Below are 12,775 nucleotides of genomic sequence, written 5' to 3'. Positions count from 1 at the left end.
ATGGAGTCTTCTGACTCATGACTGACAGCCTTCCTCCTGCTGTTTCTTGCTACACACACAGGACTTTCCTCCGGAGCTGGGGAGGGTGAAGTCCCCCAGCACAAGCTCCCCTCTGACTGTTTGGGGTTCCTGATGTGTCATTTCTCTCCAGCAGGAGGGAGGGTTTCAGCTGTTTATCTAGCCCTCTCTAAAAATCTGAGCTAGCCTTCCATATGCAATCTTTTATCACATATTTAGACAGAGTCCACTCTGCCAGCAGAGCTAAACCCCGTCCTTTCTGTCATGGAGCTTAGACTATAATGAGAATGACATCAATCAAAATAAACACAGGTAAATACAGAATTTCAAACTGTGAGCTCTACAAAGGAAAAGTAGAAAGGTCCCGTTTAAATGGCAGCTTCTATCACCCCACCGTGTACAGAGGCTGCCCGGATCCTACAGTCACCCACCATGGCTCACATGGCTCCTCTGCCTGGAAACCTGGGAAGCAGCCAAGATTGTTACCTCATTTCCCACAATGAACTGCTCTCACCACTCACTGAGAATGGGCTTCAGAGTATGGGTTTGAATCTAGGTTTTTCCACTCAGCAGCTGTGACCTTGGGCAAGTAACCTAACCGCTTGACCCTGAGTTTCTTCATTTGTAAAAAAAAGTGGTAGCAATGCCTGCCTCAAAAGATAGTGAGGATTGGCACATAGGAAACGCTCAGCCGATGGCAGCTGCTACAGCCACTGCTGCTATTAATCTTACTTCCAAGATGTCTTGCAGTTTTGTATGCTCTTTTCCATAGTCGCTTGCTCTGCTTTTGTGCAGGCTGCCAGAGATTGAACTAGAATGCTCTTTTAAGCTGCCCTGGGGATGAAAGCCACTTGCCTGCCTGGCTTCTCCAATAACAGGAAGCTACAGGAGTAGAAACTACTCAGCGCAACACACTGAAGCAATCTCACATGGGCAGCCCCGGCTTTGGTCTGCCACCCCACTCTGCCCCCCGCAGACTTTAACCCCTACTCGTGGGGTTCTATTTCAGCCTCGAGTGATGTTCACTCTCTCCCTGGGTAAGATGGTAATACATTTTTTTGTTATCCTGATGGGAGTAGGTGCCCAAAAGGGAGGCTGAGACTTAGCCACTGCTCAGGTTCCCCCCAGAAAGTGGTGGGGTTGGGGGATGCTTGGGGCTGGCGTCCAGCCATGAGCCGGGGACCAGGTGAGGCTTCCAGGATCTTCTGAACCCTAGCCATAATACCTCGACCCATATTCTGCTTTGGAGCACTTACTCTAACTTTAATTAACATTGTATGATTATTTGCTTAATATGTCTGTCTTCCCCACTTCACTATTAACTATCTTTTGAAGACAGGGACTGTGTCTTTCCCTGTCCTCAGCAACATGCCTGGTACAGAGCAGATACTCCATTGACACTTGCTGAACTACAAATAAATAAATGAAGAGCCAGAGAATGAAAGCACAGTGCTGTGTGGGAAAGCTGTGGTGCACAGCAGTTGTTTAGCATAAGAAATAGGACATGTCAAGGGTGGGTGGCAGGGACTATGGACACAGAAAGTGTGGTGTGCAGTATGGTCAGGCAAATGGAAGGCCCTGTCCCATTTCAGTGGGGTGAGGCGTGAGCCCGGGGCCGTGGGACAGTGCTTTCCAAACTTTCATAACCACTGCTGCCTGTCCTCGCAGAAGTGACTAGCTCTCCCCACTTCTTCCCCCTGCCAGTCCGTCTGCTACACGTGGCACTGACTGACGTGATCATGCCCACCTCGATTGTCTGAAGTTTGGTTCTGAAAATAATCGATAACTTGTTTATTTTCTAAATAGGAGGTTGTATTAAAATATAAAACTGCCTTTTAGCACATAAAACTCGTGGAGATTTTTCATACCCTCTTTGAATATCGAGCTAAAAATTCATGTCTATCAGAAATGCAATGGGATCATTAAATTATTCTAAGAAATAAGCCAGTTTAATTTTAGAATGGTCAATCCTGAAGCCAGTGAGGAAGCTAGATGAGAGTAAGAGAGATCAGCAGTAGTGGGTTTTAGAGAGAGGCCAGCACCACCTGAAATATTTTCTAAGGGACAGGCTATGCTTGGGGAAGGGTAGGGTGAGGGCATGAGATCCCTTGATGCCTAGAAAGTGAGAATGGTGGCAGGGTTGGTGGGGGAGCTGAGCAGGGGAGTGGACTGCAGGAAGAGGAGGGGCCTGAGCCAAATGTGTTATGCCCCTGTGACCCCTGTTCAGGGAGGGTGCTGATCCTCAGGTCCTTCCCATGATGCCTGGCTTCTGCAGTGACAGGAGAATGCACAGGGATTACTGGTGCTCTTGTTTAAATCATCTCCAGTCTGTGCCACGAAAGGCTGACTTTTCCCCAAATAGCTATCCTGCATGAAATGCAGAAAGCAAAACAGAACACATAATCAGTGACTATTCTCTTCTACCACGCAGAACCCTACACATCAAACAGTCCCTAAGCTCCCAGAACACCATGTCCCTTTCTTATTCTAGGAAGTAATTGCGATGCAGTTCGTGACCAAAATGAAAAGTCCATTTTCAACCATAGCCTCCTAATTACCCTTCCAGATGAAGAAGGCCAAATTCTGTGTGGTCCAATCCTTAGGACCCCAAGGCAGAAACAGAAGGGATTTATGAAAAATTATGGGGCATGTGTGGGTGGGTGTGCCTGTGTGTCGGGGGGGGGGGGGGACTAAACTAAAGACCTCTTCCAATCAGTTCACTAGGACACTGTCTAGTTGTCACCTTGGTAACGAGTGATGGGCAGATGTTTAGTGAGCATTATGTATTGATAAGGCTAGTCCTTGAGGAAGTAATGATTACACAGCCTCTGCCTTCAGGGAGCTCCCCAAACCAGAGGAGAGGATGGAGGAGTAAACAGGCCAGGGAAATGCAATGTGATGGTACTCTGATGGGGAAGGTCGCGGGGAAAGGACAAGATCCAGTCCAACCTTTGCAGATCAAGAAAGACTTTACGGAAGAGATGGCAGGTGAGTTGAGAGCTGAATAACAAATAAGAATTAGCCAGGCAAAGAAGGTTGGATGCAGGATTGTTGTGCGAAGAAGAGGGAACCATATGTGCAAAGGCCTAGAGAGCACAGCCAATTTGGGGAACTGGAAGTGGTTCATGATGGGTGGAGCTGAGAGTCAGAGAACAAGAGATGGAAGGTGGCTCCTGGAAGTCCTTAAGAGTAGCTAAAGAGGTAGACTTGATTCTGAGAAGCCCTGATGAGTTTTTAGATGTACATTCTAGAAATCTGGCTCCATCAGAGATATTGGCCTGTAATTTTCTTTCTGTGTTGTGCCTTTACCTGGTTTGGAAATTAGGATAATTCCAAAAAGAGTTTGAGAGCTTTCCCTCTTCTTGAACTTTTGGAATAGTTTGAGGAGGATAGGTGTTACTTCTTCTTTGCATGTTTGGTAAAATTCAACTGTGAAGCCAGCCATCAGTCCAGGGCTTTTGTATGCCTTGGAGTTTTTTGATTACTGCTTCAGTTTCACTGGTTGTTATCAGTCTGTTCAGGCTTTCTGCTTCTTCTTGATCCAGTTTTGGAAGATGGTATGTTTTCCAGAAGTTTGTCCATTTCACCCAGGTTGTCCAGTCTTGGCAAATAATTTCTTATAGTCCTTTGTATTTCTGTGGTATTGGTTGTTACTTCTCCTCTTTCATTTCAGATTTTGCTTATTTGGGTCCCCTCTTTTCTTCTTGATGAGTTTGGTTAAAGGTGTGTCAATTTTGTTTATCTTTTCAAAGAACCAGCTGCTGGATTCATTGATTCTTTGGATTGTTTTTTCAGTCTCTACGTCACTTAATTCTGCTCATATCTTGATTGTTTCCTTCCTTCTACTCACTCTGGGCTTTGTTTGTCGTTGTTCCTCTAGTTCTTGTAGATGTAGGGTTAGGTGGTTTATTTGACATGTTTTTATCTTCTTTAGGTAGCCCTGTATTGCTATGAACTTCCCTCTCAGGACTGCCTTTGGTATGTCCCATAGGGTTTGGGTTATTCTGTGTTCATTTGTTTCCAGATGCTTTTTGATTTCTTTCTTGATCTCATTGTTAACCAATTCATTATTTAATAACATGTTATTCAGTCTCCATGTATTTGAATATTTTTGAGTTTTTTCCTTGAGGTTGGTTTCTAGTTTCAAGCCAGTGTGATCTGAGAAGATGCTTGCTATTATTTCAATTTTCTTAAATTTGTTAAGCCTTAGTTTGTGTCCTACCATGTGGTCTATACATTAAACAGATTATACACCATGATCAAATGGGATTTATCCCAGGGATGCAAGGATGGTATAACATTTTCAAATCAATAAATGTAACATATCACATAAACAAAATGAAAGACAAAATCTCATGATCATATCAATAGTTGCTGAAAAAAGCATTTTATAAGGTATAGCACCCATTTATGATAAAAACACTCAGCAAGGTAGGAATAGAGGAAGCATACCTCAACATAATAAAGGCCATATATGAGAAACCTACTGCCAATATCACACTCAAAAGGCAAAAAATAAAAGTGTTTCACTTAAGGTCAGGAGCAAGACAAAGTTGCCCACTTTCACTACTCTTACTGAACATAGTATTAGAGGTTCTAGCCACAGTGATTAAACAAGAAAAAGAAATAAAAGTCATCCAAATTGAAAAGGAGGAAGTAAAACTGTCATTATTCACAGAGGACATGATAGTATACACAGAAAACCCTGTAGTCTCCACCAAAAACCTACTCGACCTAGTAAGTGAATTTAGCAAAGTAGCAGGATACAAACTCAATATTCAGAAATTGATGGTATTCTCGTACACCAAAAATACATTTTCAGAAAGAGAAACTCAGAAAAAAATGCCCATTTACTATAGTAACAAGAAAAATAAAGTGCATAGGAATAAATTTAATGAAGGATATAAAAGACCTGTACTTGGAAAACTATAGAACACTGAAGAAAGAAATTGGGGAAGATACAAATAAATAGAAACATATACCATGTTCATGGATTAGAAGAATTAACATCATTAAAATGTCCATGCTACCCAAAGCAATCTATAGATTCAATGCAATTCTGATTAAAATACCAATAACATATTACACAGATCTAGAACAAATATTCCAAAAATATATATGGAACCTAAAAAGACCCTGAATAGCCTCAGCAATCTTGAGAAAGAAGAACAAAGTAGGAGGGATCACAATACCTGATATCAAACTCTACTACAAGGCCATGTAATCAAGACAGTCTGGTACTGTCATAAGAACAGATACATGGATCAATGGAACACGATAGAGAGCCCAGGAGAGAGAAATAAACCCATGTCTCTATGGTCAATTAATATTTGACAAAGGGGGCAGGAGCATACAATGGAGTAAAAACAGTCTCTTCAACAAGTGGTGTTGGGAGAATGGGACTGGTACATGCAAAAAAAAAAAATGAAACTAGACCACCAACTTACACCATACACCAGAATAAAATTAAAATGGATACAAGACTTAAATATAAGTCATGATACCATGAAAGTACTAGCAGCAAACATAGGCAGTAAAATTTCAGACATCTCATGTAACAATATTTTTGCTGATATATCTCTTAGGTCAAGGGCAATAAAGGAAAAAATAGCTAAATGAGACTCCATCAAATTAAAAAATTTCTGTACAGCTAAAGAAGCCATCATCAAAATGAAAAGGGAACCAACTGTATCAGAGAACGTATTTGCCAATGATACATTGGACAAGTGTTTGATCTCCAAAATATATAAAGACCTCATATGACTCAACACCAGGAAGACAAACAACCCAATTAAAAAATGGGCAAAGGATCTGAAGAGACAATTCTCCAAGGAGGACATACAGATGGCCAGTAGATATGAAAAAATGCTCAGCATCACTAGCCATCAGAGAGATGCAAATTGAAACCACAATGAGATATCTCACCTCACACAGGTCAGAATGGCCATCATTAATAAATCAACAAACAACAAGTGCTGGCGAGGATATGGAGAAAAGGGAACCCTAGTACACTGTTGGTGGGAATCCAGACTGGTGCAGCCACTGTGGAAAACTGCAATTTTCTCAAAAAAAAATTAAAAATGGAATTGCCTTGTGACCTAGTGATTCCACTGCTAGGAATATACCCTAAGAATCCTGAAACACCAATTCAAAGGAACTTATACACCCCTCTGTTCATAGCAGCTCTATTCAGGATAGCTAAGTGTTGGAAACAGCCCAAGTGCCCATCAGCAGGTGAGTGGATTAAAAAACTATGGTACATTTACACAATGGAATACTACACAGCAGAAACAAAGAAGGAACTCCTACCTTTTGTGACAGCATGCATGGAACTAGAGAATATTATGCTAAGTGAAATAAGCTAGTGGGTGAAAGGCAAATACCATATGACCTCACTTACAATTGAAATCAAGTGGACAAAATAAACTAATAAGAAAAATGGAACCAGAGACATGGAAACATGGAACAGACTGATAGCTGTAGGAGGGGAGGAGAGAGAAGAGATGGTGGAAGGAAGGAGAAGGGATTAGTCAAAGAACGTGTATGAATGACTCATGGTCATGGACAATGGCGAGGGGATTGACTGTGGGTGAAGGGGCGGACTGGGTGGAAAGGGGCAAGAGGGAAAAAATTGGGACAACTGTAATAGAATAAAGAGTAAAAAAAAAAATCCCACTCCAGCTGGAATGTGGATTAACTGGAGGAGGCAAGAGTAGAAGCATGGAGACCCCTGAAGGTGCTATTGTGAAATCCTAGATGCCAGATGGTGAGAAGCCCAAAGTCTCAGCTGGAGGCAGGACAGAGCTGTAGCCTGAACTCAGAAATCCTAGCTCTCAATCAACATGCTCCCCACTCTGCCTATTGACCTTCTTCAGAACTCTTCTTGCTCTTTCTCTCAGCTTCTCCTTCCTGTTAGGCTTCCGGAGATTTGGCCCACACTCCTTTTATGGATGGAGTACCTAATTGCCAGCTAGCTCAGGTAACATGCCTACCAAACACAGCCAGAGAGAATCAGGAGTCACATCTTTATCTTTCTGATTTTGAGCCTGGCGCTCTTACTACAAAATGCTTTTTGCAGCTGCAGTCAGAGGACCTTCCTAAATGAAGAAGAGTATCTTCCAGGTTGGCTATTGCCTGGAAGAGATTTCTCCAGATTCCTATGACTTTGTCTACATCATCGGGCTGCAGTAGCTGGGCCTTTCAAACTGCCTCCTTGTGACAAAATAACCAAGTGGTATCCTGCTGATGTCTTGCTGATTAATGCCCCCTTCCTTAAAAAAAAAAAAGGACTAGAAACAAAATCACAGCCATAAAGCAAACATATCAGTTATGACAATAAATATATGTGACTTACACCATTATACTTCAAAGTAAAGACTTGGCCTGGGACAAAAGAATAACATATTGTTGCAAAGATTAAAACATTTTATTTTTATATATAAAAATGATCCCATTAAATATACACAAACAAAAAAATGACAAGAAAATACACCAAAATGCTAACTGTGCTTCTCTTTTAGTAGTGGGATTTTATAATTTGCACTTTCTGAATTTTCTAAAAATGTAGAAAATGACAAAAATAAGCATATGTTATTGTCATAATTACAAAAAAAAGTAAAGATAGGTTCTTTAACTTAGGACAACAGTAGTTTTTGTTTGGAATAAATTGAACCCATAAAAAATCTGAAATTCCTGGGTAAGGTTTCTAATTGGCCCACCTTTCAGTACTTTTGCTCTTGGAGCCGTCAGCTGTGACCAGAGGCGGGGTGACTTTGTATTAACAAAACAGCTTCCACGGAATGCATGGGGGGTGGGAATAACTCTTGGAGTGAGGATCTGGTAGACGATTCCTTCAGCGTCCACTGTAGATGCTCTGGACGTCCCTGGCTGGCATCAAATTTAGAGATTGCTCCTGTTGTCTTTGGAACTCCCAACCCCTAATGGTCTTCATGGAGTTATGATGTAGCATTCATCACATGGTGCTTAAGCACAGCAATGGGTTTCTCCAAAATGTCCATGGGGCACCACTTCTACCAGGGAAGGCTGGATGCTGGGCTTCCACACAGCCAGGAGTTCACGCATCAACTCCTAATTGACCCGTTCCTGGTACTCCCACACTCCTCTAAGCGTCCAGGGAATACTGCACCGGCACAAGTGGACACATTTCTCTCTGTCTAGTTGTGGAGTTCTTTCATTTGAGGAGGTATGTCCCTCACTCCACAAGACACATACACTTAGCCAAACACACGCACTCCACAAAATACACACTGCTACCACACAACATGTGAAGGCCCTGCCTTCCTTAGACCGTAACTTTTGTTTGGCTAGTGGCTGAGCTGCCCAGCTGTCATCCCCACAGGCCCTGTCAGCCTTCTGAACCTGCCTAGATCACTGGCTTCACTTCCTCCATCTAACGTTGCGTATTGTACTAGGTAGACTAGTACTGGAAATTTTCCCTTTCACTTTATTCCTTTTATTTTTGGAAGCTTTTGAGGTAATTACTTGGATATCCCAGTTTCTTCAGTAAAAATTCTTACACAGTGATTCTTGAGCATACAATTTTGTTTTGATTTGCACATAGAACTTGTAGATTTTGCCATTCTATCTAGAGCTACAGGTTAAAACAATAGCCTACACTTATCTGCTTGGGCCACTAGGTGGTGCACACATATGTCAGGGAACTGCAGGTTAAATGGGCTTGTCACCAGGTTAGTCTTCATTGATCTCTACAGAAGTGGCACAGATAGTAGGAGCTGTAGGAGTCAGGAGGAGACGATGATCCTGGGTGTGGCAGTAAAAGAAGGAAGGTCTCCCAGAAGAGGTGGACGGACAGTACTGCTGGCTGCAGAGATGGTCGGAGCAAAATCACAAAGGAGAGAACCCCAAAGGTGTGGCAGGGGGAAAGTCCTGGAGAGGAAGGAGCATGCTTACTTCCGTGCTCACTAACTCCTACCTAACAGGGTCACTGCAGTGAGAATTATGGGATATTGAATCATTTGAACTAGATGACATCAAACATTCCTTCCAGGCCTTTGTGCTGGGCACTGGAGACACACTGATGAAAGCACACAGTCTTGTCCTTGAGTAAGGATCTCGCAAGAAACAGGAGGAAACGGTCCATTAAGACAGAGCGTGATACAGAAGGTATGTTTTACAAGGTGCATTGGAAGAACAAAATGCAATATTTATTCTGCTCTGAGGAAGGGAGAGAAGGGGGCTAGGTTTGGAAGTCGGTGTGCAGAGAAGACCTCGGGGAGGTCTTAAGGAGTAAGAAGGGACCTCCACAAATATCATGAGAGATTAAACTAGACAGGGAGGCCAACATGAGCAAAGGCTTGAGGGTTTGAAAGGGTAATGTGGATTTCAGGAATGGTTTAGTTGACTTGAAGCAAATTTTTACTGAGAGCTACTCCATGTACTCTATGCCAGGGACTGCATAATAGGTGTTCCAGGCCCTTAGGATGTTCCTCAATTAGTGAGGAAGACACACATGCCCTGAAAATTGCAATGTGAAAGGAAAGCTTACAAACTGGCCCCTTTTTAATTCTGACTCTGTCCTTTGAGCCCCTTGTGTCCTTCCTGGTACAGGGACTCTCAGGGAGCTCTCCACACCAGAAGAGGGAGCCCATAAGCACAGTGCCTGGTTGCATTTGACGTGAGTCCCTGGAGGTATTTCAGCCTCACTCACTCATTTTGGACGTGTGAAGTTTGAGGCCAGAGACACAGAGTAAGGTATCCAAAGCCACACACAAGAGCCAGGGCACAAGCCCAGGTATGTCTGCCTCCTGTTAGATTTTCTTCCCTTTTTTCTCTGCTGGACCCTGGACACAGAGTCACCATTTAGAGACAGGTCTTAATTAGGAAATAGACAGTTTTTCAGATAAATAGACCTTCATCACCAACAGCAGTCATAAAGTCAAGCTTATGAAAAAATAGAAGGATACTTTGTGTTCTTTCCACACGCATGAGGAAAGAGCCAAGCCACACAGGTTGGCCTTGGCAAAGGCAGCTTGAGGCAATGTACTACTGGCCTAATTCTGTGTTTGGGGAGGAAGGCGGTCTGGCCTTGGCATTCCTTCTAGCCCATGTGCGTGTTTCACTTCAGTACGAGGATATGTGTTCACAGTGTAGGTCAAGGACATTTTGGAACTGTATCATTTGCTTGAAAATGTCAACGGGAGAGAGTTACAAGCTGGCAGAAAACAGGGATGTGTGACTGAGGAGGCCGTGAAAGGATACAGAACTGCATTTAGCCTGGTGAGGAGTCATTGAAGCAGGGGTCGGGAGGTCTTGAAGAGGTTTTGACTGTGATAGATCAAAGCTAAATAGAAGAGGGGGGTGACTATAAAAGCGAAGTGATTTGAGGCCAGGTCTTATGAGGAAAGGACAAAGAAACTGGGGGTATTTAGCCTGTAGAAAAGAAAATACAGATCTTCGTCTGCCCGAACTCTTGCCATGGGGTGAGGCAGCTGGAAAGAGTGATGATGTCATAAGAAAGCAGGTTTTAACCCTGCTCAAAGTAGAGCTATCCGATTGATAGTAGGTAGTGAGTTTCCCATCAAGAAAAGGGGTGAAACAGAAGCAGTCTGCACAACTAGTGGGGACATTGCTGAGAGGATTTCTGTCCTCGTAGCAGGTCAGACTCAATGACCTTTGAGTTCTACACGTCCATAATTGTATGAAAAGGGAAGAGGTAGCTTATATAAACCAATAATTACGTGGTGTGTGATAATAACATCAGTACTAAACATTTCTTTTTATTGAGCACCTATGAAATATCAGGCATCATCATAATCATTTATACACATTGTCATATTTTGGTCTTTGGAGCCAGCATTGGATTCACTTGAATTCTAATACTGGTCCTGCCATTTAATGAAGACATGGTCTCGTACAGAGCGTTTTCCCGCTCTGAACCTCATGTCTCTTCTCTGTACAATACCAGCCCTGCAGGATTGACAAGAGTATAAAAAGAAATGATACATCAAAGTGCCTGGTCTATAGTTGGTACCCCCAAAATGTTGCTGCCTTCCCCTTTCTTCTTAAGCAGAATTTCAGGAAACTATTCTTAGAGAGAGATGAGATAAAGAGGGAAACACAGGGAAGGTGAAATATGGCAAGGAATCCATTAGATGAAATGCCAGGTAATCAGAAGCTCCTGCAATGTGTAGCCTATAGCATGGTTCTCACAGTGGAGTTTGTTTGGACCCCTTTTAAGGAAAAAAAATACAGATTTTTAGTACTATTTATGGAAAATCCAGTATAGGAAAGAGAAAGAGGTTGATTAGGGCTTAAGTAGTCCTGACTGAAGTCTTTAAGAGAGTTGCTCACCACTGCCCCCCCCAAACTCCAGTACCCACTTTCCCACCCTCCGGTTTCTATGACATCCACTCCAGAACAAAGCTTCCCCATAAGTGTGCCGTGATAAGGGGCACCCCTCCTGCAGTGTTGATCAGCTCAGCTTTGGGCCAAGGCCAGTTGCCTCCAAACACAGGTAGCCTCATCCATATGGCATAGTGTGCCCCACAGATACTATCTTTTCTTTGAGTATTGCATGGCACAAAGAGACGAGGATTCAGTAGAGAGAGGATAGTTGATAGTTTGATCATCGACAACTGAAGTGGTGCAGCACTGCTGAGCAAATTCAAGAAATAAAGCAGCCCAGGAATCAGGAGGATGACAGTGACTTAAGGACTCAAGGCAAAGAGAATGCCAGGGCGTCAACCACTTAACCAGTGCAGCCAGCGTGGGCAAAGAAAACTCTAAGGCCATCTGGTACAGGCACATGAGCCCATGGCTTTTCCCCAAGTACATACAGGGGTGAATGGGAGACCTCTAAGACTCTCTCCGCCCTGGCCATCCAAGGACAAACAAGAAACCCATCCATTCCCTTTGTCTCTCTGCAGAATCGTGAGCGAGCACCAGTTTATCCACCATGTACCCTGCTCTGGTGTCTGAACATCTTTTTGTCCACCTTGACCTATTAAGCATGAGTTTGTCTCTGGCTTAAATCAGTGCTCTCACAGTGTGTTTTCTTTTGCAGCAACAGCGGCAGCTTGACCTCCTGACAATAACCAGCCCCGGTGAGTAGGTGTGGCCATTGTGCTTTGGCTTTTCCCTTATTTCCCAGAGTGATGGCTGGTTGTCTATCCAAATGCAATTCCTGCCCTCCTCCCCTGCTCCCTGAATGAACAGCAGAACTCCTTTGCGCCATGAACGACCCTTCTCCCTCCCAGCTCTTGCTGCCTTTTCTCCCTCCCAGCTCTTGCACCTCCTCTTGACTCTGCAGATGGCAGGGCTAATACTCTGATGTTGCTGCATAGTCCAGGGTCAAGTTGTCACCAAATCACTTGATGAACTCAAGTGCCAAGGAAGTGTCCTGGTCTCCTGAGAAATGTTTTCAAATCATAGGGAATGGGGAAGCTGCCTGGTAGGTGGTGTGGAATGAGAGGAGGATGGCTCATGAAGGACTAGTCTGGGAAGGTGACCAGGTTTGGTCTCCGTGCTGAGGGTCAGGATAACTCTTGTCTCTCACCTTCAGGGGGAAAAGTCAAGTCCTCCAGCTGTGGCTGTGGGATTAAAAGGCCCTATCTTTGCCCTAGGCCTGGCATCTAGCCTAGAGAGAGGTTGAGATGTTTAGTTTTGCAGAAACGTATTTTATTTAGTTTGAGAACTTGAGGTAAAACTGGCCAACAAGAGGATCCAAGGAGGTGATGGTGCCTGCAGGGTTAATGAGCATTCAAGAGTAGGTGTGGGG

General features: G+C 43.5%; 1 protein-coding gene across 3 annotated transcripts in view; it reads left to right on the top strand.

The window, feature by feature from the left end:
- The window catches only part of AGBL4 (AGBL carboxypeptidase 4), a 1,086,758-nt gene that overhangs the window by 774,545 nt on the left and 299,438 nt on the right, over positions 1 to 12,775 (top strand). For all 3 annotated transcript variants that reach the window (XM_045204170.2, XM_045204171.3, XM_024571127.4), the window contains exon 6: positions 12,062 to 12,101. In XM_045204170.2, coding sequence (XP_045060105.2) covers positions 12,062 to 12,101 — 40 coding nt within the window. The remainder of the gene's footprint in view (positions 1 to 12,061; positions 12,102 to 12,775) is intronic.

Source organism: Desmodus rotundus, chromosome 3 (assembly GCF_022682495.2).
Source record: "Desmodus rotundus isolate HL8 chromosome 3, HLdesRot8A.1, whole genome shotgun sequence".
Taxonomy (NCBI): Eukaryota; Metazoa; Chordata; class Mammalia; order Chiroptera; family Phyllostomidae; genus Desmodus; species Desmodus rotundus.
This window is presented reverse-complemented; position numbering and strand designations above follow the sequence as displayed.